The following is a 24,938-nucleotide window of genomic DNA, read 5'->3' as shown; positions in this document are numbered from 1 at the left end:
AGAAGATAAATTAAGAGACATTTTCTCCTATCCTGTGAAGAACTTGCAAAAGTATGCACTTGAAATTGTGTAAGACAGACACAAGCAGGAAATGATGTACATGTATTTTTTAAAAATGCTCTGGTATTGTTCTGCCCTTGAGCCAAACTCATTATTTTGATTCTTCTCTCTGTAAAACATGGTTGAAGTGTTGTTCATTATTGTTGAATTTCAATATGATCGCAAATTAAATGATGCAAAACTCAATAACGTAAAATACACAAAAGACCAATTAACGTGTTATCTCAGTAAGTAGAGAGAGGGCTGGGAAAACTTACTGTTCTACACTGTGGCATATAATTAAGATGTAGTCATAAATCAGAAAAATATTATAACTTGTTTAGGTGCACAGGTGGCTTTTAGGAAGATCGATTAGCTCTTCTTACCCCCTAGAGATGAGACTTAGTAGTTATTCTTACCAATTTAAACAGAATAATTTCTTCAACTTGCTCCAGTATGTGTGCTTCAGTGCAGACAGCATGCAGGAGATAACGCTTGCTAAATGTTCATCACCTTGTCCATTCCAGATGCTCTGTATGATGTCATTACAGTGGGAGCCCCAGCTGCCCATTTTCAGGGATTTAAGAACGGCGGTCTCCGGAAACTGCTCCATCGATTTGAGACAGAGAGAAGAAAGTAAGTAACGACAGAGAGGAAATGCATATTCTCTTAATTATATCATTTTCCCCTTGAATGAATTTGTAGACAAGGTTAGGCTAAAGAACCTTGGTTCAGCGTATAGCATAGTTCTTCTCATCTGTAAGTTATCAGGTAACTTAATTTTATTGAATTTTTTGGACCTACTTGAGAAGAAATTAAAGTGAACAAAGATCCCTAAACAGGATGCACATTGAGTAGGGCTGTGGGGGCAGAACATTGTGCCACCAGCCATGCTACTAAGAGGTGCTATTCTGCTATTCTAGAAGCAGTTGTGGCTCACTCAAAGAAGTGTTCAGAGTTTAGCTTCTTAGCGTCATCTAATTTACCTGTGAAAACGCAGGCTCTTAATGCAAAATGTAGGGCCTATTTTATAACTCTGAGCCTCTTAGTAACCTCCATTATGGCCTGTGGGAGGCCACATAACTGTCTCATCTTCTAACTGTGCCTTCTTTTTTTTTTGGCAGAACCGGGGATTGAACTCAGGCCCTTGCGCTTGCCAGGGAAGCGCTTATTCCACTGAGCCATCTCCGCGGCCCTAACGGTGCCTTCTGTAAAGGAGATGTCAACATGTAGCACTGGCCATGAGTTAACAAGTTCTGTCATGATGGCAGAACTTTCTTTTGCTTAGACAAAAGGTGTGGCAGAAAAACCAAAACACTATTTCTGTGTATAATTCTATTATTCCCTTTCTCAACTTGTAGACTTTAGCACTCATAAGCATTGCCTTCCACAGCTTTTGCAGGCATACTTTGCCCCTAATCCATTCCCTGTGTGGATGACCTTATGCTGAACTGTTCTCTGGCTATGACTAGTCTAAGTATGCCAGAAAGTATACCATGTAAACCATAAGGAGCATTATCCAGGTGTGAAGAGCAACTTCTACTTTCAAATACTTACTCTTTTAAGACTAAGAACCCAAATTTTGAGAGTCAGGAGAAAAGAGTCATTCTTCTTCATAGTTGGTTTAATAATTGCATTACAAAATCTACTTAAGTGGGAAAAGCAGAACTTTGTAAAGTTTGATCATATTTGTCACATACAGCATTTATTGTTTTGGTTCCCAGGTATTTAAGAGGCAAACATTTGAAGTAAGTTAGAATTGAATAGCTGGCATGCTATCATATAACTATATAAATTACATGTGTATTGCTTTTCTCTTTTTCTTAAAATATGCAATTTGGAGCAATCCTATTAACTCACTTACTTTTATTTGTGTTTTTCTCTAGCTTTGGTTTTTTGGGAAACATTTACATTTCTATGAAATTGTATCGCATGTAGAGATGATAATTATCATAATCATCATAAAACAGGTCCATTCTCAAAAAGACACTCTCAGCTACCTCGTACTGGTCATACTCTTTCTCCAAAACTCTCTGCTCTAGAGAATGTTTCCGTTGCCTTGACGCAGTAGTGAGTAGAAGAGTTCTAGCACTAGGCTCTGCCCAGAGAAGGAATCTCCTGGTTACTTCCTAGGAAACACTTTAAACCACAGGCACCACCAGAGAGGGTTTCTCTTAGCTGCAGAGGGAGTGGGGGTAGAAGATAGGTGGCATGGATCCCACTGAGGATAAAGGTTTCCCACTGGCATGCTTGTGCACCATCCTTTGAGTACGAGATCTACATGATCATTTTGTTGTCCTCACTCCCAGAACAGACAGATCTGATTAAAAGATCTAGGTTGCATGGTGTCAGTCTTTTTCTAGTCCTTTGCATTTTCTTTTTGAGTGTGTGTGTGTGTGTGTGTGTGTGTGTGTGTGTGTGTGTGTGTTACCAGGAATTGAACCCAGGAACTCTGCAGTGAGCTACATTATCAGCCCTTCTGTTATTTTTGTATGCTGAAGTAGGGTCTCTCCAGCTCACTGCACTGCAATACTGGCCTTGAACTCACAGTTCTCTGGTTTCAGTCTCAAAGATTGCTGGGATTTTGAGCAAATACCACCACACCTGACTTTGGGAGTTGTGTTGTTGTTGTCCATATTGACACTTTGCTCCACTGAGGGCTTCTCTGGAAGAACACAAACAAACCAGGAACTCATTATCATGTCATTTCTTATGTCATCAGGCCCCTGGCCAGCCTACCTGCCCCCTTCATCTCTTAGAGCCATTTGACATAACTTTTACAGTTGATTCAGAGTGTTTTCTTGTGATCAGCGTACATAAAGAGATTATATTCATTTCAACTTGGCTGCAACTGGCAGTCTTTCCCTTGAGAATTCACGTAATTATTTTTGGTTTTCTTTTCAATAACATTTGAAAGTGGATAACATAATTAGAAGACTAAAATCTGTATGTGTGACAACTACAATTGACCTGAACATAAAGTATTAGTACTTTAAGTGAAACATGGAACACTGTCATGGTTTTTTTCATCATATCATTTTTAAATAGCATGATATGCTGTTGGCAAAGGTAAGTGCTGAGTTGTGTAACTGCACCCTAAGTGATGTTTCTTAAGTTTTAATGTCTGTGTAAAAATCTGAATTTTTTTACTTTTAGCACTGCTCCTTGTGATATTACATAATAATATACCCACACTCACAAATCCAGGATTAAAGTTAAGTTAAAATACGAGAGAGGTGTAGTGTTTCTAAATACTGGTTGCAGTAGGTTTTTTTTTAAATTATGTGTTATATATCCAATTGTTTTATTATTTGTAAAACTCCAACAAAATATTTAAAATTTAAAATTTCACTTAGTATGACTCCATAGGGAAGTATGAGACTTCCTGAGGCAACACATAGGTGAGTTTCATATTGGCCTGTCTACTAAGAACTATCCTGACAGAATTAATTTCTAAACAAATATCACACCATGTTAATATTTATTCCACAGATGGTTTAAGCAACACATTTTGCATGTATTATCAGAGCCAATATGGAGAAGTAAATCTTACTATAAAGGTAGTATGTTGGATTATATCATATTTTATTTTAGTACAGTGTCTACAGGGTCTCACTACATAGATTGGACTTGTAGTGATCCTCCTGTTTTCAGCCTCCCAAGAGCTGGGATTACAGGTGCGCACCACCATTGCCAGTCTCATCCACCCGCTCAGTGTGCCCCGGGGGCTGGGCCAGCACGGCATACTGGGAATTGAATCCCAGCCACTGTGCTCTGCCTAATCAAGTGCTTTAGTCTGCTTAGCTATCTGGCTGGCCCAATATTGGACTTTAAAGTAAATAATTCATTTTGCAATGAAGACAATCACCTAAAGTGAAGGAAATTTTTTGTCTCTTCTTTATTTTGAAATTCTCCCAAAGAACAACCCATCTTTTAGGCCACATTTTTTTGGGGGGAAACTAGGACTGTCTTATACAATTTCATCTCCATTTATTTTCCCACCTGAGCCAAAGAAATACTTTACCATCTGAGCACAGATAAGACTTGTATTTCTCTTCCTTAGGGTTCTAGTTCTTGATGAGTACTCTGAGCACATAATTAAATGATTTATTTAGCATAAAAAGAATCTGGTTGTAGAATTCTATAATGCAAGTGATGTGTACAAATGTAGTTTTAAAAGCTTCAAGATAATCACAATGATTGATCATTGAGAAGCACAAACATCCGAGTGGATCATTCCTTTACTCGGAAATTTTGAAGGAGTCTGTGCTTGGGTACAAAACACTGAAAGCCTCTACAGCTTCTCAGCTTTCCATCTTCATCAGCCACTTCTCCTGTAGTTGCTTCTTAAATTGTATGGAACTATTTCCTGATGGGCTTTACACATTTCTATCACCAGCCTTTCCTTGTTCTGTTCTATTTCGTGAGGAATTCTCCTGTTCTGCTCATCTACCATTTTCCTTTTTTTCTGTCAAAAACCGTGTCTCTAATCCAATTCAAACTTTTACTAATGGTCTTGATTCCATGAGCATCACTAGGCTCAAGATGGCTTTCCGCGCCACCTTATTTTTATTTCCACAATAACCTTAATAGATCCAAGCAATGGTGAACTATGTTTTCCCTTACCTCATCTTTTCATAATTGGTGGTGCTCTTGTTGAATAAGAGATGATAGTTTTGGAGTTTGGATCTTCCAGTGTCCTATAGAGCACTCTGTGTACCAGATAAATCACATTCCATAGATATAGGAATTCACGTGCAATTTGAGTATGAGTAGTTTCTGAAAACAAGTGCTGGAAATGATAAGGGGAGAGAAATTTTCCCCCAAATTGCAAAATACAGTAATATCAATAATATATGCAGCAAAGCAGAGCTTCTCAAAATTGCCCGCAGATCAGAATTGCTTTTAAGGTAAACAGTTTGCTCCCGGCACAGTATAACCCCAGATGCACCACATCGTAGGCCTTGGGACGCGAGCCCCAGCACTGGTGTTTTCCAGGCTTCCCATGTGACCAGCGTGCATGCACACTGCTGCGGAGCACAGGTGCAGTGTGTGGACAGAGGAAACCAGCCTAGGTACTCTCTGTTACTTCTTGTGCTGCGGAGGCAAAACAACCAACACACAAAGTTAAAGGAGGAAAGGTTTATTTTAGATAACCGTTCGTAGAGGTTTCAGTTCACAGCCAGTGGCTCCGAGGCAGGGCAGCACGAAAGATGAGGAACAGTCCATGCTAGTGCAGGAAGGCGGGAACAAGCAGTGAACTTGCCTCTTTCCATCCCTTTATAGTTCATCCAATCTACAAGCCTATTGGTTGGTGGCACCCACAGCTAGGGTGGGATTCTCCTTTCTGTAAATCTGTTTGGCCATACCCAGAGCTATGCTAAATCAGTCAGTAGATTAATCCATACCACACCCCCTCAGTCTGTTGTCACGCACCATGATCCAGCCATCGTCCGGAAACCCACTGCCGAGTCCATAAACCTTTGAGAAGATATCTAGGTGCAAGCCACACTGGTACACAGATGAGTTTGACTTGAAAACTATACAAAAGCTAAGTTGGGGTACATTAGGAGGAAAGAATGTCTTTGGGGGAAAAAAGTGCTTTTTTGTTTTTTTAATGGAACCAGGGATTGAACTCAGGCCCTTGCACTTGCCAGGGAAGCACCTATTCTACTGAGCTATCTCCCCAGCCCATGAAAAATATTTATTGAAGTATAGACAAAATGTATCCTAACTCACTGACAATTTTTGTGTAGAGATTCTAAAACATACTCATTAGACAGTTACAAAATGAAGTATGAAAGGTATAAAAGTTTTGATCTGTAATAACTTAGGTCTTGGAAATAAAATCAAACATACTTCAAAGATTTGCATGCTATAAACTGAAGACTATAGGAGAAACAAAATATATAGTTTACATATATTTTTAGTTACATATATTTTTCAAAGGACTAAAGTCTGTTGATTTGTAACCCATGAATTTACTTGTGACAGCAAACATCTACTTGTACTGGAGGTCAGTGATTTATCTAGATGCTCTATGTGAAAGTTTAGATGTATAAATAAATTATTTCAGCATTGTTTAAAAGAAGAGGGAAGCTATCACTACTACATATATTTTGCTCGCTTTGCACATACTAATTTCATCAGAAGGGCAGATTCAACCAGGGCATTCACTAAGTGCCATCATAGCTTGAAAACATAATCCTTCCATTAAGATAAAAGCACTTCCTGGAGTCTTTGTGGAGAAGGAAAAAGGTCAAGTGAGGGAGGTGTTAACTCCCTATGAGTATTTTAATTACTTTCAATGCATTAAATTGGAATAAACTCAGATCAATGCCATGCAAGTGACTTCAGTGTTAAATGCCTGGGTGACTGATTCCCTTGTACCCCAATACCACCCGTGCTCCAGACCCCATAACCAATATTAGTCACCCCACAATTTCAAGTGGAAATGGAGAAAGTTCAATCTTAAGGATAATCTAAAATTCTGCCAGTAGGAATCTTTTTGGCTGTACTTAAAGCTACAAAAATTTTGGGCTGTTCTAGCATTTGAGGGAATTTTATGCATGAAATAAAACCTTGTTTTAATCTGTTCCCGCTGCTGTACCAACATACTTTAGCTAGGTCATTTATAAGCAACAGAAGTTTACTGCGTATCGTGCTAGAGGCTGGAAAACCCAAGAGCAAAACACTAGCAGAGTGAGTGTGGCAAAGGCTTATTTCTTACATAGTAGAGGGACAAGGCAGCCTCCTGAATCCTCATGGATCAGAACATTAATCTCATTGAAAAAGGTGAAAGTCTTGTGACCACATCACCTCCTAGGAGAAGGCTCTGCCTTGTAATAGCATCATCGTGGTGATTGTGGTGAACTCGGGAATTCAAACGTAGCAGACAGCTACACAAAGAGTCAAACAAATCTTACCTTCATGAGATCGGTGATTACACGCTCACAAGGACAACACTCAGGAACTAAGAAATTTCCTTGTTATTGAAAGACAAAATGCAAGTAGGTTATTTCCCTATCCTCTGTGATTACTAAGAGGCTTCTTGTGTAACAGGAGGCAATCCCATCAGAGAAAGAACCTGCCTGCAGTCTACGATGTAGCTGATACACAATAAATTTGGAACAAGGGAATTGGACACAAAACATCCACTGCTGCCTTTGAAATGAGTTTTTCAGACAGAATCACTAACCACTATGTAACCTGGTGGAGATAAAATATAAATGAAGATTTCTGTTTGGTATAAAACTAGGAAGTCTAAAACGCTCAGAAGCTTTTCCTGCTTTTTCCTGTGTCTTTTCTGGTCCAGAGGAGCAGACCAGTCAGTAGCAAACATACTTGCTTAAAACCTTTTGCTATCCCTGCACAGATATAAGCTTGCTTTTTACCTTTTTTTTTAAAAGAATGTAGGATTTGGTTGGAAATGTGTTCAAGTGGGTAAGAGACAGCATTATTTCCTTAGTTCAAGGTTTTTTTCAGTCTATCATTGATATCTATTGCTTACACTTTGAGCGCATTGTCTTGTCACTCACTGTCAGGGCCACTTGGGGTCTGAGACCCTAATTCTGCTTAGTGTTTTGTATGAATCCATAGGTTTTTCCATTTATATTTTAATATATTTAGTTCCATTTATATTTCCATACAAATTCCATTTATATTTTAAATGGTAACATTTTGATCTTTTAATCATACAAGTTTTAATGATTTTACTAATACATCTCAAATTTCACAAAACATATATTTATAGGACTCTATAGAAATGTAGAAAAGAATTTAAACCATCTCTAATCTTTCTCCCCAGAATAATACTTCCCAGTAGCATCTTAGTATATCTATGTTCAGTCTTTTTGCACATATAATCTTTAACTGTATGCTTTTACTCTTACTGATTCAAAATTGCAAAACTGCCCACCTAATTAATTCTTGAAAGGTGTGTTTTATATAATATAAATGCAGTGCTCTTTCTTTTAAAAGCAACATTTGTTTGTGTCTCTATGGAAATATGATCCAATACGCCACAGCTAAGCTATTTAAAAATCTCAGTCTCAAAGGCAGTAGCTACAATACATCTCACATTTGCTTTCAAATACAGCTTTTGTTTTCCTTTTAGAAAGACCATTTTTAGTCATAACATTTTAAATGGTATAATTAAATCACACAGGTACAAAGGAAATGAAAGAAGTTAAAAACCCCTGATATTTTCTTTTTTTCCCCTTTTGAACCATGTCCAACTCCTGACAGTATGACATTTTGGAGAAGATGGCAATTTAACGTTTGTGTTGATTATAATTTGATACCTTGGGGATATGTTTTCTTCCTCCTGTGAGGTGGCCTCCAATTGGTCACTTGTAGCTGCAAGTTTAGTTCTTATTTGATCAAACAATAGCACAATAGTGAGGTCTGCCCAATCTGTACACCATGCTTTTCCTCTCTGAGGGGATGTTCATGTGTACTGCAGCTTCTTGTAACAATATCATTCCTTCAAGAAGAAATAAGCTGTATTTCTCACCCAGAGCTTGAGATACAATATAAATGCTTTTAATGGAATAACCTCCTGAGACTTGGTCGTCCTGCACAGAGTGAAACTGAGGCCAGCAAAGCATTGAACTAAATGACATGCAACCTTTTAGGGATGCTACTCAGAATCAAACTCAGAACCTCACACTTGCCAGGTGGGCACTGCACCCCTGAGTTACATTTTCAGTTCAGTGCAGTCAAATTGAGTGGAAATATTTTTCTAAAATGCATATGATTCTAATGAATTTATAATGTAGTTTTCTTTTTTCTTGTTTTAGTTGCATACAGAGATGAAACTTGCTTGTAGTATGCAAATTAAAACAATAAGCAAATATAGATGGAAGCCAATCTGTATTTGCTTCCATCCCAACCCTCTTTTCCAGAATAAACTGATCGGAGCAGTTTAATGTACTTTGCTAAAGTAAGTCTTTCAGGAGTGTCAAATTATTTAAATTTATAGTAATCATTATTCCTAGTCCACAAATTCATGTCATGAGAGTCTAATATTTGTGACTTTTCTATCACTCCATTTAATTTTTTGCAGTCTTAGTTGTGGAGCAAGCAGAACCTTATCCCAGACAATTCATATAGAGTTCTTCACGTGGCTGGACTCCACTTCTGGAGTTTTATACCAGCTTTATGCTATTGTTCAGGTCACCTCGCCTTTCTGTACCTTACTTTAACTCCTTATAAAGTGAAAATACTACTGTTCACCCTAAAGTATTCTGAAAATTTGAACAGTAAATGTATATCAAGAAATTATTACTCTACTGACACAAGGAGTAGACTTACTGATATTTGTAACTAAAACACATAAATATGATGTTAGTATTTGTGTAAATAAATAGACATACTTCTATTTTAAAATATTTGGGCAATTTCTCCATTCAGGGCATGCAGAAACTTACTTTTTTCTCAATTCTGAGTAGAATTTTCTTGATTGAATGTAAGTAATTTATCAATCTGCTATGATAGTGACTTTGATTATTTCTTTTTTATTATAACCACTTGTACTTGCAAGGTACGTCTTTATATATCTCTGCAAATTTATGTTTCTCCTTGATAAATTCCTACAAGCAGAATTTCTCAGTAATAAGGTGGCTAAATTGTAAAGGTGCTGCAATTGAGTGCTCTAAAGAATCAGATTAATATGTGTAAGGTGCTAATGTCCCACACTGTCCCGAGTATTGAACTGTAGATCCTTTTCCTGTGCTGTCCTCATGGGAGGAAAGACCCATAAGGACCAGATTCACTCCACACTTCTGCAGGTTGCTTTTTTCTTGATATGCCTACTGCTTTATCCACATATCTCAGAGTGAACATATAAAATCCTACTCAGATTTGACCCTTCCATTGCTCCTGTACCTTAATAAAGTCCTCACCAGTCTAAGCTGTTCTGCTGTTCTATTTAGAAATCTGGAAATTCTTCTTTTTTTAATACTTCTTTTTTTTAATGAAACTGAGGAACTTATGTTTGCGAGGTGCTGGTGCTGCTGAGCTACATACCCAGCCCCCAAATCTAGAAATTATTGATGATTTTATCTCTTATTTACTTCAGTTAGATGGAGAGAGGGAGCAAGGGAGAGAGAGAGGGAGAGAGAATTTCACCTTCATTTATTTCTCTAGAAGTCTTTCAGTGATGAATTGGGGGATAAAACAATTCTAACTCCATATATATTAATTTGTTTCATATTTACTAGTAGTTCATTTTATAACATTGAAAAAAAAAAGGTCTGTGCTACCTATTAGTTTCTCTTTTCCAAGAATCTTCGGTAACATGTCTAGTACTTAGTGCAATGACACATAGTGTGGTAGCCTTTGTTATCTCCTTAGTATTGTGTTATGCAAATTTTATTTTTCCATGAAATTGGAAAATTAAAAACTGATAGCCCTAACTTGTAGAGCATATTTTCTGACTTTTCTACTGCCAGATGTTTAAATCACTTTTTTTCCTAGCGGGCTGGTTCTTGTCCAATTCATTTCCTCATTTTGGCTGGAGTAATATTTCTAAAAGGCAAACCTAATCCTGTGATTTCATAATTTTAAACATGTCTTAGCTACATCTTTCATAACATACATAAATCCCTCCTTATGCTCCAAGAATATATTCCAAGGCTCCCAGTGAGTTCCTGAAAGCATACATGGCACAGAACCCTACACTGTTCTATACAGACATCCATATTTATGATATATTTAATTTGTAAATTAAGAATAGTAAGAGCTTGTCTACAATTACAGATCATAAAATGGAGTAATTACGGCATCACACGATACTGCTTTGGGACCATTATTAATTCCCAGAGGTTTTACTTGCACATAAGCAATGAGGTGTCCCAGCAATCAGTGCTGTTACCAAGATGAACAGCAAGATCAGGCTTGAGGGGCCCACAAGCAAGTGTCACACCCGAGGCAGGGAGACACTGAACAAAGCCTGCTTTACACCCCACACAGGACAGAGTGGGGCAGACTGGCTTCAGCGTGCTGCTGACATTGGCACACAGCTTCTAACTGAATTTTTTTATCTCTGGAACTTCCTATTTAATATTTTTACCGCAGGTGGGCATAGATAAGTGAAACCACTGAGAGCAAAGCTTCTGATTCATCAGGGTGATGTGCCTGGTGTCATTTGCCCCCCCACCTTCTCCACTTGAGTCTCTCACCCCCTCCACTGCCATCTCTTCTTCCCACACCGCAGTGAACCACAGCGCACCTCCTCAGCAGTACTTCAGCATGTAGCTCCTCCAGGAAGCCTTGTCAAGCCTGGGGTGTACCAGCAACTCTCTACTGCAGCTACTCTGCAGGCAGGGAGTATGCCGGCCTGCATTACCTACAGTATCCTGGAACTAATCTGAAAAGCATTTGCTTCAAGAGTGAGGGCATTGTGGGAGTGGACACACAAAGGGCAAGGGCTGACTACCCTGGCAGCGGGAGGGTAGAGCGCGAACCTGTGTCCTGAGAGACTGGTGTCTGAGTTAGGTCACAGACAGAGACATTCTATGCAATTAGGAATCACAAGGATTCAGAAACAGGCATGTGTAGAAAATGTCGTGTAGGTATTTTTAAACAGCAATCTCATAAATGCTAGAATGGTAGTATTTACTTGCACCTTGCCAGAAAGTGAACATATACTGTACATGTGCTGAAAGAAGAAAAGCATCAATAAAAAAAAAATCAAGTTAATACCTGATTCAATATTAGTAGCACTACTATGACTGTAACATGTAAAAGCTGCTTCCAATAACCGACCGCAAAGCTTGAGAAACCACTTACGATCTGAAGCTTACCCAGAAAGCCGCATGCGTGCGTGGTGTGGTAAGAGGACTATGTGGCGGGCCAGAATTTTGGCAAAAGTCTTTCCTTTAAAGACAAAGAACTTAATCAAAAATTAAAATACATGTTGTAGATGACTCTAGAATTTGTAGCAGTATTGAATTTGATGAAGACAGTGATGTCTGAAAAGAGAAAACCATAAAGCTGTTTGAATGGTGAGGCTCAGAAAGCCCTGAACTCGCTGGGGTCTGCTTATTTGCTGGGTAGATTGGTGCGCTCTAGGCAACTTCTCCCAACTTGCTGTGTTGTTGCTGCACTTGCTTTGCTGGAAGGCACAGTTAAAAATCTTTAGATATTTTCAAGCAAAGACATTTTAAGTGAAGAAATCACCACAGTGTCTCAGGAAAATCAGTTGGATAATTTGAATTTGCAATTAAATGTTATCAAGGGCCAGGGCAATGGCTCAGTGGAATAAGCGCTTCCCTGGCAAGCGCAAGGGCCTGAGTTCCATCCCTGTTTCCAAAAAAAAAAAAAAAAAGTTATAATCATCCACAGCATTCAAGGTGACTCTGGTTTTGAGTACATACAGATCACAGATCGAAAGAACGAGTTAAGAAGAAGAATAGGATTTAAAAGTCAAGTTTCTTATACGAATTATAGAAAGAAGCCTTATACTTAATTGAAAAAATATGGAAAGATAGCGTGATTGGGGGGCTTATTCTCTGCAAGTCAGGGGTTAAATTTTCCCTTCACTGTAACTAGGTAACATTTACACCATGGGTGACCAACGTTTTGGCTTTGCTAAGCTGCGTTGAGTGAAGAGGAATTGTCTCAAGCTGCATGTAAAGTATGTAATATGGGTAACGCAGATAACCAACAAACCTTTCTTTAGTTGTGTTTCACATTGTTTAAAAATTTTTATTCATTTTAATGAGAGAAAAATAATAGTGATGAAACAGTTTCAGTGCAGGTTAGTAGGACATTTATAATAATTAATACATTGCATATTGTTGTCTCCACAGTAGTAATTCAGAGAACAAGATGCAGATGTGGTGTCTTGTCTAAACAGTATTAGTACAAACTTTTGTTCTCAGTGAACTAAGAGAAAGTAGCTGTGTATCTATCCTTTCTTGTGTATAAATATATGTAATATATATATATATATATATATACTTCCTTTATCCTTTTTTTCACAATGAAACTGACCTTTATTTGCACTTTTGTGAAGTTAGTAATGCATGACACTAGATTGCCTAGCAACTGATAACAAGCCTTAACCAGACAGGATGTTCATCTCAGGAGTCAGGTAGCTTGTTTGCTTTAGGCACTGGGTCAAGTCCCACCTTCATATATTTCATGGATTTTCTAGCTTCTTGGCTCCCAACATATCCCCCTTTTTCATTTTGTTTTTTCAGAGATTGGTGTTCCATTGCAATTAGAGAAGCTGTATTTAGAGATGTCTATAAAGGACCTTTTCATACTTGAAAACCAGTCTAACTTCCTAAATTAGAACATCAGTCTATATTAATTAATTAAGAAAACTTACATGTATGCTTAAAAACAATATACAGCTGTCTTCCCAGTCCCCCCCCCCACACACACACACACACGGGGCAGGCTGAAGTCCTGTCACCAGTACGCTCAGCCCTTTACTCATCCATCTGGTGATGCAGGCACATGCAGCATTGGACCCACCTGGTTTTCATTGCCCCTGACTCCACATGGGGGATGCAGCAGGCAGGACTAGAGCTGCACTGTGCCAGCCCCTCGCACAGTCTCTTGCCACCTGTGCACTCCATGCTCAAGTACCAAGCAATCAAGTCATGAAAAATATCAACAAAGTCACAAAATAATGTTAGACGTGTGCACTCCTCTGGGGCCCTGGCATAGTTCTCCAGGGCCTCATGGCACTCAGGCCGCAGACTGAACACGACTGCTTTAAGCCATGACCCACCACCTCATCTGAAGTCATAGGCATGGGCTCCCAGGAAGAGCCTTCATATTCAAGTTAAATGCTAAGTAATTTCCAAAATAGTTGTAGGCTCTCTGTTAACTTGAATGCTTACTATCATTATCCCAAAGAGAAGAATAGCAAAAACAGAAGTCATCCAAAGATAATTATCAGGACACTTATGTATTTCAGCGATTTAAAATTGAACCTATGGAGCTACTAATTTTTTGCAAAATTGCAAGTAATTTTTTAGTACTGACTTTAAAATGTGTACATGGTATTACGACATAGAGAAAAATCATGCAGTTGGTTTGCAAAGCATGAAATAGTGTTACTGCAAAGTCTTTTCTAGATGAGACTTTGCCCGAATGGCTCGGATCTCCTGCTAAGAGGCTTGTATTGATAAGTTGGTACCGCAGTGACACCATCACAAGAGAACATATCGGCACAGACAGAAAGAAGGAAGATTGCAAACTTATTTAGCACGGTTTGGCAATTGTTTGGATTTTGTGTGCTTTCTAGGTGCAAGAGGTAAAAATGCAAAAGTAGCAGCAGAATCTCTGGTTCTGTGTGTGGTACCGGCTCTGCAGTGCTGGCCTTTACTTCGCTGCACGGCGGCTCATAAATTCCTGAAACAGCACATCTGAGGGAATGTGGGTGAGCAGGAAAGGGCTTGGGACTGTGGAGGGTGCCAAGGCCCGGTCCCAAGCACCCTCTGTGTTACGTCAGGGCTGGGTGGCTATAGTGGAAGAGGAGCATTGGCAGAGTTTTAGCCAACTGGTTATGTGATCATATTTGAATATTTCCATTGACAGTGTGGAGAAAACTGAGAGGACAAAGCAGCCACCTCTTGTAGTTGCAGTTTTGAGGAAGTGGGTGTTTTAAGAGCACATGCAGCCTAATTCAAATTCAAATCCAGCTAGATGGGGAACTGAAGAAGACTGGCCAGAGCTGCAGGTCTCTCCAGTGTCTGCTTTACCGGGGTAAATGTCCAGGGAGCTGGGAAATGAACTAGAGGAAACAAATTGTTTTTCCCATTGCCTTCTTAATCTAAGGTCAGTTGTCTAGAGTTAATGAAATTTGGGGAAATAAGAAAAGCTTTTCATTGTACGTGTGATGTTTTCTTCAGTAAATAAGAGTCACATGGAGAGAAAACATTCTCTCAGGCTTTCACAGAGAGCACATTGGCCAAGCAATGGCTGTGACTCATCCACATGGCTGACACTGACAAAGGTTCTACAATCTGAGGTACAGGATCTCAGGATAAATCCTGAGGGGATTTCACTGACCTTATCAGACCAAAAAGCTACAACTCTTGTTGCACAGGTCCTGCTTTACCTTGGTCTTAACCATCCAGCAGAAAAGTATAAAAATGAAGTATAAGAAGTAAAGCCATGCTGTTATGTTGAGCTGTAGGGGACTCAGGTCAACAATTTCTGACACTGCCAGTGAAGCGGAAGACCCAATACTATTATGGGCTACTGGACTCTTTTAGAATATTTTGCTGAGTTAACACACCAATAATATTCATATAACAGAACTGAACAAAAAAAAAAAGGGTATACAGATGAATGTCCATTTTGTATCTGTGTGTTCGAAGTGGTTAGGATAGATATATAGTTACATTCTCTTAATGAATAGAGTGATTTGTTCTAATGGTGTTAGGACATCATGTCCGCATCTTGTACAGCAATTAACCACTAGGAAGAAGATATGCAATGTCTTAATTATTGAAACTGCCCTACCAATTTGATTTGAAACTGTCTCATTGCTATTTGTTTATCAATAAAATTATGGGGAAAAATACATTTCTAAATCTCATATAGGGAATCTCAGACAGCACAAATTTGGCTATTAGTTTTATTATTGAGGAAAGCACTGAGGATATGCATGATCAGACTGGGCATACTTGGAATAACAGAGGCAGAATTCTAGAAAATCAAGTTTTTCTCTTCAGTCTCAAGTTCTTCCATGCTTCTTTCAATCTTACTTCAGTCAGAAGATGCTCATCACAAAATATATCCTTAAGCAATAAATGCTATCTTAAATATTTATTTTTATTTTTCCTTTTCATTAGTACATATAAGTGCATGTTGGGTCTTGAAATCAAATCATACATCATCTCTAACAAATATTGTTTTAACTAAGAAGATGAAAATTTCAGTCATTTTTATTTGACTATTTATATGCCATGCCCAGTATGGTATTATTAAGGATGTTTCCCATATTATTTATGGCTGTATTTTTTTCAAATGTAAAATGTTCAATGCTCTCATTAAAAGCTAGTAAATCAGGCTCAAAGCCTGGGGTTAAATCCTCAGAATGCCATTCCAGCCCCAAGCCTAGGGCAGGATGATACTGGGCGTGGTGGTGCACACCTGTAATCCCAGTGCTTGGGAGGTTGAAAACAGGAAGATCACTACAAGTCCAATCTACATACTGAGACCCTGTAGACCCTGCACTATATACATAAAAAAGAGCTAGTAAATCATAATTAGAAGTTCAAACTGTGTATTAGTAAAGATTTGAGCTTAAGCCCTGGCTCTACATTACATACCCTGTAAGTCAGACCACTTGAGCTTTAACTTCTATGTCTGCATAATGAAATAATGTTCCTTCCTCAATACTTCTTAATAAAGATTAAATAATGTAAACTTCTTGTCAAGATTAAATAATATAATTCATAAAAACATTTAACATAATGTTAAACCCATTGTACAGACCCCAAATTCTTGCATATTATAATGATAAAGAAACAGAGATGCTTGCACTATTAGAATTAACTATGTAGTATATATTACTGACTTAATTAAAGGTCATCTTAATGAATCATCCTCTTTTACCACAGCAGAGCTATTAAATAGCTCACAAGTGTACCTTCTGTTTTCCTGTGTTCTTAGCCTGACTCATGAAGAGTGACACTGAGATATCATATGCTAGAAACATTTGCTTTTTAAAAGAGATGACTTACATTACAATTTGCAACTATAAAATGATCTATTATGAGGGTACAACTTGATGAGTTTTAATAAATTTAGAGTCATGTGGTCACTGCAGTCATACTTTAAAGCATTTCATTACCCAGCAAGTCAGTGGGAAATGCCCTTTTGCTAATAAGGTAACAGTTAATGGACTCAGTGTATTTGGAAATGGTATCCATGTTGGCACCTAATTTTATTCCTCATGTGGACAGATGAGAATAGAGAGCCCAAGATGAAACAGGGAAGTGTGTGAGGTTGGAGGAAACCAGTGGAGCTGGTTTGAGTCCTAGTGCATCACACTTTGGTGGAAGAGTGACTGAAAACTCCAGAATTCCAATCAGGTATGAGTGGAATTGCCCAAACTCTTGGGAGCTAGGCAAGAAACCAAGGCAGAAACGTTCAGCACAGTGGACACAGCCATGGGAGGAGGAGAAGCACAGTTAGACTTTACTTGAAAGTCATGAGATAGTGCCTGAAATGCAGTCTGATTGCAGCAAAATAGAAGACTTATGTATGGGAGGAGGGAGGGTCTTATGAGTGAAGAACTGCAGATAAAAACTAAGAATTAAAAGTGAGATGGTAGAGGCCACTATGGTCAGATCCCACAAATAAATTTCTATAAGGCGATGAACTGGGTAGAAATGAACATTTAGTCATTTTTCTCACTTAATTAGCATCACTTCCCACAGAAGGAGTAGATGACAGGATCAGGCTTTGATTGAAACACTGAAACCAAGATATTTTTAACAAGAGTAGATTTAAAAATAGACACTGATTTTAGCATAGATCATATTAATCATTTAATTTTTAAGTGAAACTCAGAGGAAGTAAATAAAACAAAGGTCATTTTCCACTTAGTACCTTACTGAAAGTCCTATTTCTAATAGACAATTGAGAGCATGCGTGGGGGAGACTAGAAAGCTATGATTTTACCTTCGCAATTTCATGAAGCATGTTGTTAAACCCTGTGAAACCAGAAAGGTATGTTCAAGTGCAGCAAGGTGCAAATTTTCATTTATTATCCACCTGGTTTCCTTCTCAGTTAGAAGTGAGAGCCTGTCTGTCCCTCCACAGAGAGACTGTGCTTTACATCTAGTGCTTAATTTGGGAAAAATAAGTGGAAATGCTAGTCACTGGAATTCTCTCTGGAGATCCAACTCCACTACGAAAGTAGAGACACACTACTCTGAAGCATGTTCTCTTAAATTCGGTAGCTCCCACCCTCTTGGGCCTGGCTGCTCTTCCCCTGTCTCTTCTTTCCATTTTCCCTTCTTGTCTATTCATCTGTTATCTATATTTTTTCCATAACTACACTGCCCAGAACTGAAGCTCGGTTTAGCAAATAGTTTAAGGAAAGAAGGAACCATTGTATGGGGAGAGAGGCAAGTAAGGCCCAGTATGTGGTGGGGGAACTCAGCAAGAGCCACTTTATTCTCTCTCCTTGCCTGTGTCCCTCAAGCCCTAAAGAGTCCCAGTGCTATGGGTTGCTGAGGAGGAATGTGTGGGGAGACAGGCAAGCATTCCAAAGGCAGGGTGCCGGGGCTGCCAGCACTCGGGAGTGACAACTGAGAGGACCAGAAGAAGGGACTGAGGAAGACTCCCTGCTCAGGAATGCAAGGGTTCTTGTTTTACTCCTATTTTAGTCAGCAATAGTTGATGAACTATATTATTTCACTACATGCTTTGTCAAACTTACACTTTCAGAACAAAATGCCCTCAGTTTCAGTACACATACACAAAAATATGGGTGTGTTGTGTGTGCTAAAGTTGATATCAAACTTAACATATTTAAATAAGTATATATTAGAAATTAAAATATAAGCTTGTACTTCAGTGTTTAATCAATAGAAAATAAATTGAATTTCAATTTGTAAATTATTCATAATTCTGTATTCATTTGTATCTTACAAAATACATTTTAGCCAATGAAATACTTTCTCTGGTTATATCTGACTGACTGTTGATTTAAGTGTTTGGATTGAGTTTAAATTTCAGACCATTAAAAACAGGGTTTAATTATATTCTTTTTATCTAGATAATTAAATTACACTCATGACTAGCTATTTAGGAAGCTATTACTGTTAAAATATATGATACGTTTAAAAAGTAAGGCACTGAACAGGTACCTGGAATTTATGTGTACTTAAAATTATTTTATAGGTGGCAATATTTTCTTCCATGCTGTCCTATTTCTTTCTGGACACCAACGTTGACTTTAATTGTAGAAAATGAATCTTTAATTCTCACGAGGTATGGTGCTCATCATTAGAAGGCATCACCCACGAAAACAACGCCTGATAAATAACAGCTCGAAATGACTTATGTCCCATGAGTGTTTGGGGGGAGGGAGTCCATTGGGATAGAAATGAACAAAGCCTGGTGGGCCGCGTTAGGAGAAAACTGAGCCACAGTAACTTGTGTAGTAGCTTTTCTGAAATACAGTAATAAAATCAGTGTAGCGTCTTTTGTCAGAGTCTTTGTGTGGCACAGTCCAGGGATGAGAGGATGTCACCAATTTCAGAGGGGGGAGCAGCAGCTGTCTCTAAGGCTGGGTCCCAGCTTAGGTGCATCAGGACCTTCTGATGACTCACGGTGGATGCGACAGCTGACGGACGCAGAATCTCTGGGCATTGTCAAGCTATCACGATTTTCATGCAAGCCCTGTCCTCATTCCTGAGTGACGTTAGCACCTGTTCATATTTGAGGACCACCAGTCTGGACATAAGAAAAGAACGTATGAGAAAAAATCCTTCGGAATACATGCTGTACAATTACATGCATGGGAGGTGCTGTTAAAGTCAGGGTTTGCAAGGGAAACAATATAGGACACATAATGTGTAGGATTATTTTATAGTATTCACCCAAAGAGGCAAATACAAAGAGTGCAGGAAATCTGTCCCCATCCCAAAGAATCATGCTAAGGGGCTGGATCCCATGTAAATGTCCTACATGAGTCCAGCTGAAGACCTAGAGCTCAGAGCAATGCTCTGCACGAGTCCCACTAGAAGCCTGGAACACACGACATTGTGTCATGCAGGCGGGTTTCATAGATCTGTGCTTTGCAGGCCCATAGGTCAGTGGTGGGAACTAGGAAGTCTGTGCCAGCGGGAAGAAAGATCTGTGCTAGGAGGCTGAGGGATCTGCACTGGAACCAGGAAATAATGCTCAAAGCAAGAATCAGAGCTCCCCAAAAGATACCATAGCCATCCTCAGTGCTGATGATCTTCTGAGCTCCATCAATGATGAGAAAAGCCGAGTTCCCATCAGGAAAGCCAGCACAACAAGCTTCTCCAGGAGACTGAACAGCACATCATCTTCCCCTCCAGAGCTAGGAAAAGATGTTTAAAGTAAGGACCAGAGCTCTCCCAACGGGAACTATAGCCATTCTCAGTGACACAAGGTCCAGAGCTCCCCTGACAATGAGCACAGCCGAGTTCATATCAGGAAAGACAGCCTGACAGGGTCCTAAAAGAAAACCAACAGCACCTCCATAGGAGAACTAACACCCCTCATTTCCCTTCCAGTTCTCCTTTTTTAATGTTGTTGGCAACAGTCCTCAGGTGGGTCTCCCATACCCAAACCAGGTTGATTCATTTCAGCTGGGTGTTACAAGCTAAGCACTGGTTGTCAATCCATCACAGATCCTAAGAGAATCTGCTGAGTAAGGCGTATGCAACACAGGCAATAAAGATAGATAGCATTATCTTTTCATTCATTTCATGAATGAAAGAACCCTGAATTGCTAGGAAACAACCAGAGAAATAAAGAACCAGTAGAGGCAAGTGTCAAAAAGTATGAGTAGGAGCCAGTGATGAGAGACCAGAAGTGACATACTCAAAATGTGGAGTCAGGTGACCAGAAAGTTGGCAGCCACAGGAACTGGAGCACGCTTGCTTTCTGAGGACAAAACAGTTGGGAACCTGAGAGTACCCATAAGAGTGCACCGGGAAGCAAGCGAGGGACACCTGAGTAGGCCAGGAAGGAGGGCTGTGGGGCAGCTAGTCAGGTGACTTTCTGTGTTAGGTCTATAGCTAGAGAGAGCTCTTCTCTGCCCAGTATACCAAATGTCACCTCACCTCACCCAGGGGCACAATAATACGTTCAGATAATTATTTTGAAAAATAAAATTAAGTTCTTTGATTTATGAAAGACCATAGTAGGTTGAACTTTTTGTAGTCTGGGTACTAAGGGATAGAACATGATTTTTATTCTTTAGGCTTCAGTCCCAACAAAGAAGTAGAAAGAGATGAGTCATACAGAGGGATTATCCTTTTTCTCTTCCCTTCTCAACTGTTGTTTGTCATTTTCTTTTATCTGCATTAAAACATAGAATGAATAGTTATGGTACATTTTAAATTCTTCAGATGTTTAAAAATCTACAAGTAAGAATTGAAGGCGAATCTTTATGAGCAAGAGAACCCAGCCATTGATTTCCTAGGCTTCTTTCCTTTTTTAAATTTTAATGTATTTTATTTATTAATTTTTTATTTTTTGGTGGAACCAGGGATTGAACTCAGACCCTTGTGCTTGCCAAGGAAGTGCTTATTCTACTGAACCATCTCCCCGGCCCCTATTTTAATGTATTTTAATACAGGGTCTACAAGGTCTCTCACTACACAGATTAGATTTGTAGTGACCCTCCTGTTTTCAGCCTTCCAAGTGCTGGCATTACAGGTGCGCATCACCTTGCCCAGTCTCAGTCATCCTCTCAGTGCACCCCAGGGATGGGGCCAGCAAGGCATACCAGGGATTGAACCCCCAGTCCCTGCATCTGCCTAAGCATGCGCTTTAATCCACTGAGCCATCTGGCCAGCCCTTCCTTTCCTTTTCTTTTGAATAGTTCAAGCATCCAAGGACATTCATTTTAATCATTTTTTTAAAAATCTGGTAAAATATGAGAACTATCTGTCATATGTTTGCAGTGGAATATCATCTGCTTAAAGATCTTGATTTCTCCTAAAAGCAGGAGAGAGAATGAATCTCAGATACAATCATTTTATTGATTACTAATTATTCAAAATGAAAAGTGGCATTGTGGGAATTTAAATATTTGAGCTGGCAACTGCAGGGGACATCTTCAGTAATATTTAGCAAATCCTCAGCACCTGCTAGGTTTGTGCCTTGGCTAGGCTGCAAGGCTTCTGGAAGAGACACTCTGACAGGTGTAGAAGGATGTTCTCGCACCACGCAAGGGAATGCACCAAAGTCTCCCCTGCTTCACCTTCCTGGACTGTTTCCTCCTCTCGTTCCTTTCATTAAAGGACCTACCAGGATTCTCCATCTGTCTCTCCTAATGAAACTGGCCAAGGATCCCTTTGCTTCCCAGAATCCCAACTCCCATAGCATTCCTGATCATTCTCTATAATCATTATGACAATCAAATGTTCTTTGATTAATAATCAATTTTAAATGTATTTACAGGACAGATGGGAAACCATAGGGGACACAAAGCATGCTGATAAGATAACATAATGAGCCATTAATGCTATAAATGTTTTCTTTATATTCAATAGAAGTAGCCATTTGGCTACTTGGTTTTAATTTATTTTCTCCCCATTTCTCAACTATTAATATTCACTTTTTCTCCCTCTTGCTTGATTTTGGGGGTGAAAATACAGGTAGCAGTTATTGAATACCTATTCTGTACCAGGTCTATTTGAGGCACTTCGAGGAATGCTCTCTAATCTTCCACAGGTCTTGGAGTTATTTGGGTAATTATTCCCAAGGTCAAACAGCTAGTGAGTAGCAGGCCAGACATTATATTGAGATTTCCTGGAATATAAAGGCTTATACTTTCCTTTTTGTACTATGCAAACTCATATACATAAAAATATTAATAATACTTTTGAATACTAATATTTGCTATGTATGACAATACAAAATCTACAAAGTGGTTGAGCAAAGACTGGACATTTTTGATCATTCTTGTTCTTTATTTCTTTGTTTTTTGCTAGGCAAGTGATCTACCGCTGGGCTAAATCCCCCAACTCCCAAGACTGAAATTATTGTACCTGGCATTAAAAAGTACCCAGATCAGTTTAGCTCACTGTTGAGACATTGTGAAACTTCCTTATGACAGTTCTTATCTGTTCAATTGGAATTAATGGCATTTGGAGTTCTATTTATCAGTGACCATCTGATGCTAAGAGCTGCAAATTCTTCCTTATTTATTTATTTATTTATTTGCAGAACCAGGGATTGAATTTAGGCCCTTGTGCTTGCCAGGGAAGTGCTTATTCCACTGATCTTCCTGCTTTTTGTGTAACATGCTGTTATCTGTGTTGTTTCAGTACTGGATACCAGTTTATTTACTATTCACCTGAAAACACAGCTAAAGCAAAAGAAGTTCTCAGCAACATCAATCAACTACAGCCTCTTATAGCAACACATGCAGACCTACTGCTTAATTCTGCAAGCCAGCACTCCCCAGACAGCTTGAAGAATTCTTTAAAGATGCTTTCAGAAAAGGTAAGATCCGAATCATCACTCTAGTGGGGAAAATGAAATGCTTCCATCCCCATTCGTGCTACTTTCTGCATACACTGCCTTTCATACCATCTGGAGATGTGAAAGAGCCTGGATTAAAAGTGAGCTTCAAAGTATTGCCACAGGATTAAAATGAACGGGTTGCTTTCTCCTTTCCAGTGCTACCTAGCGTTATTTATTTTGTTTTCCTAATAGGAAATGAAACCTATCCTGGTGTGCATTTTCTGTTTTTCTTGGCATCTGTCGCTTATTTTGGTTTATGGTCTTAGTAACTGAATTAAACTTGGTTTTAAAGAATATTTTATTTTCCTTTTGTTATGGTTTAATTATTGTGCACATAAAGCTATTTGAGTCGGAAAGTCACTTCATTTGAAAGCATAATTCTGCCATGGATTCACATTAGTGCTTCATGTTCTTTATACACAATGATTTACAGGGAAAAGAGCCTAAAAGTTTGCACAAATTTAGTCTTTGAAAATTGTGGAACTTAGGGTTGAATTTACCCAGCGGTGGCTTTCACCTGTATCTAAGAAAGGAAAGATTACCTGGTATGAAGGAGATACTGAGTATCATCCTTCATAGCTGCTTAGGGCAGATGTAAAACATAGAACATAAAAAAGCAGAAAAGGATACATTGAAGCTTGATTTTAAGCATGAAATCAGGTATATTGGAGTCTAATACCAATGTACTTCTTCACCTGTGTATTTTGACATCTTGTAATTTAACATGAGATATTTATTTATTTATTGTATTTTTTGGGACAGGGTCTGTGTGGCCTGAGGCTCTCACTGCGTAGATCAGACTTGTAGTGATCCTCCTGTTTACAGCCTCTCAACTGCTGGAATTACAGGCGCGCACCACCACACCCGTCTCAATCTCAGCTCAGCATGCCCTGGGGGCGGGACTGGCACAGCAGACCCAGGGATTGAACGCCTGGCCCCTGTGTCTGCCTGAGCAGGCACTTTAATCCGCAGAGCTATTTGACTAGCCCTAATATGAGACATTTTTAATAAATACATAGTTGAAGAAAATGACTGAAGTGAACTCTCATATTATAATTCCAAAATAAATCTACAGTGTGGTTCTTTATTACTAAAGAACATATTTGGAGATAACTGGATAGTACTTATTCTATAATTTTTAACTCAGATATCTTAATTTATAACATTATTTTCACTCATTTAATATGCTAAAATAAATTGTACATTATCATATATTTTCTCATAAAAGAAAATATGTACTTTTATTAAAATTAGCTAATATATAAAAGTCAAGTGAGTGTAAAAAGAGAAAGATTAAAGCTACAACTCTTGTTGCATAGGTCCTGCTTTACCTTGGTCTTAACCATCCAGCAGAAAAGTATAAAAATGAAATGTAAGAAGTAAAGCCATGCTGTTATGTTGAGCTGTAGGGGACTCAGGTCAACAATTTCTGACATTGCCAGTGAAGCGGAAGACCCAATACTATTATGGGCTACTGGACTCTTTTAGAATATTTTGCTGAGTTTTCACACCTATAATATTCAAATAATGGAGCTTAACCAAAAAAGGGGATACAGATGAATGTCCATTTTGTATCTGTGTATTCAAAGTGGTTAGGATAGATATATAGTTACATTCTCTTAATGAATAGAGTGATTTGTTCTAATGGTGTTAGAATATCATGTCCGCATCTTGTACAGCAATTA

The 24,938-nt window shown here is 38.8% G+C and overlaps 1 protein-coding gene across 5 annotated transcripts in view; it reads left to right on the top strand.

The window, feature by feature from the left end:
- Positions 1-24,938, top strand: part of Inpp4b (inositol polyphosphate-4-phosphatase type II B) — an 872,970-nt gene that overhangs the window by 705,067 nt on the left and 142,965 nt on the right. For all 5 annotated transcript variants that reach the window (XM_023706482.1, XM_004646208.2, XM_012512698.2 and 2 more), the window contains 2 exons: positions 567-675; positions 23,055-23,232. In XM_023706482.1, the coding sequence (XP_023562250.1) occupies positions 567-675; positions 23,055-23,232 (287 nt within the window). The remainder of the gene's footprint in view (positions 1-566; positions 676-23,054; positions 23,233-24,938) is intronic.

This window comes from Octodon degus, unplaced genomic scaffold, assembly GCF_000260255.1.
Source record: "Octodon degus isolate 3935 unplaced genomic scaffold, OctDeg1.0 scaffold00260, whole genome shotgun sequence".
In the NCBI taxonomy this organism is placed as follows: Eukaryota; Metazoa; Chordata; class Mammalia; order Rodentia; family Octodontidae; genus Octodon; species Octodon degus.
The sequence above is the reverse complement of the archived record's forward strand: the minus strand, read 5'-3'. Positions and strand labels throughout refer to the sequence as shown.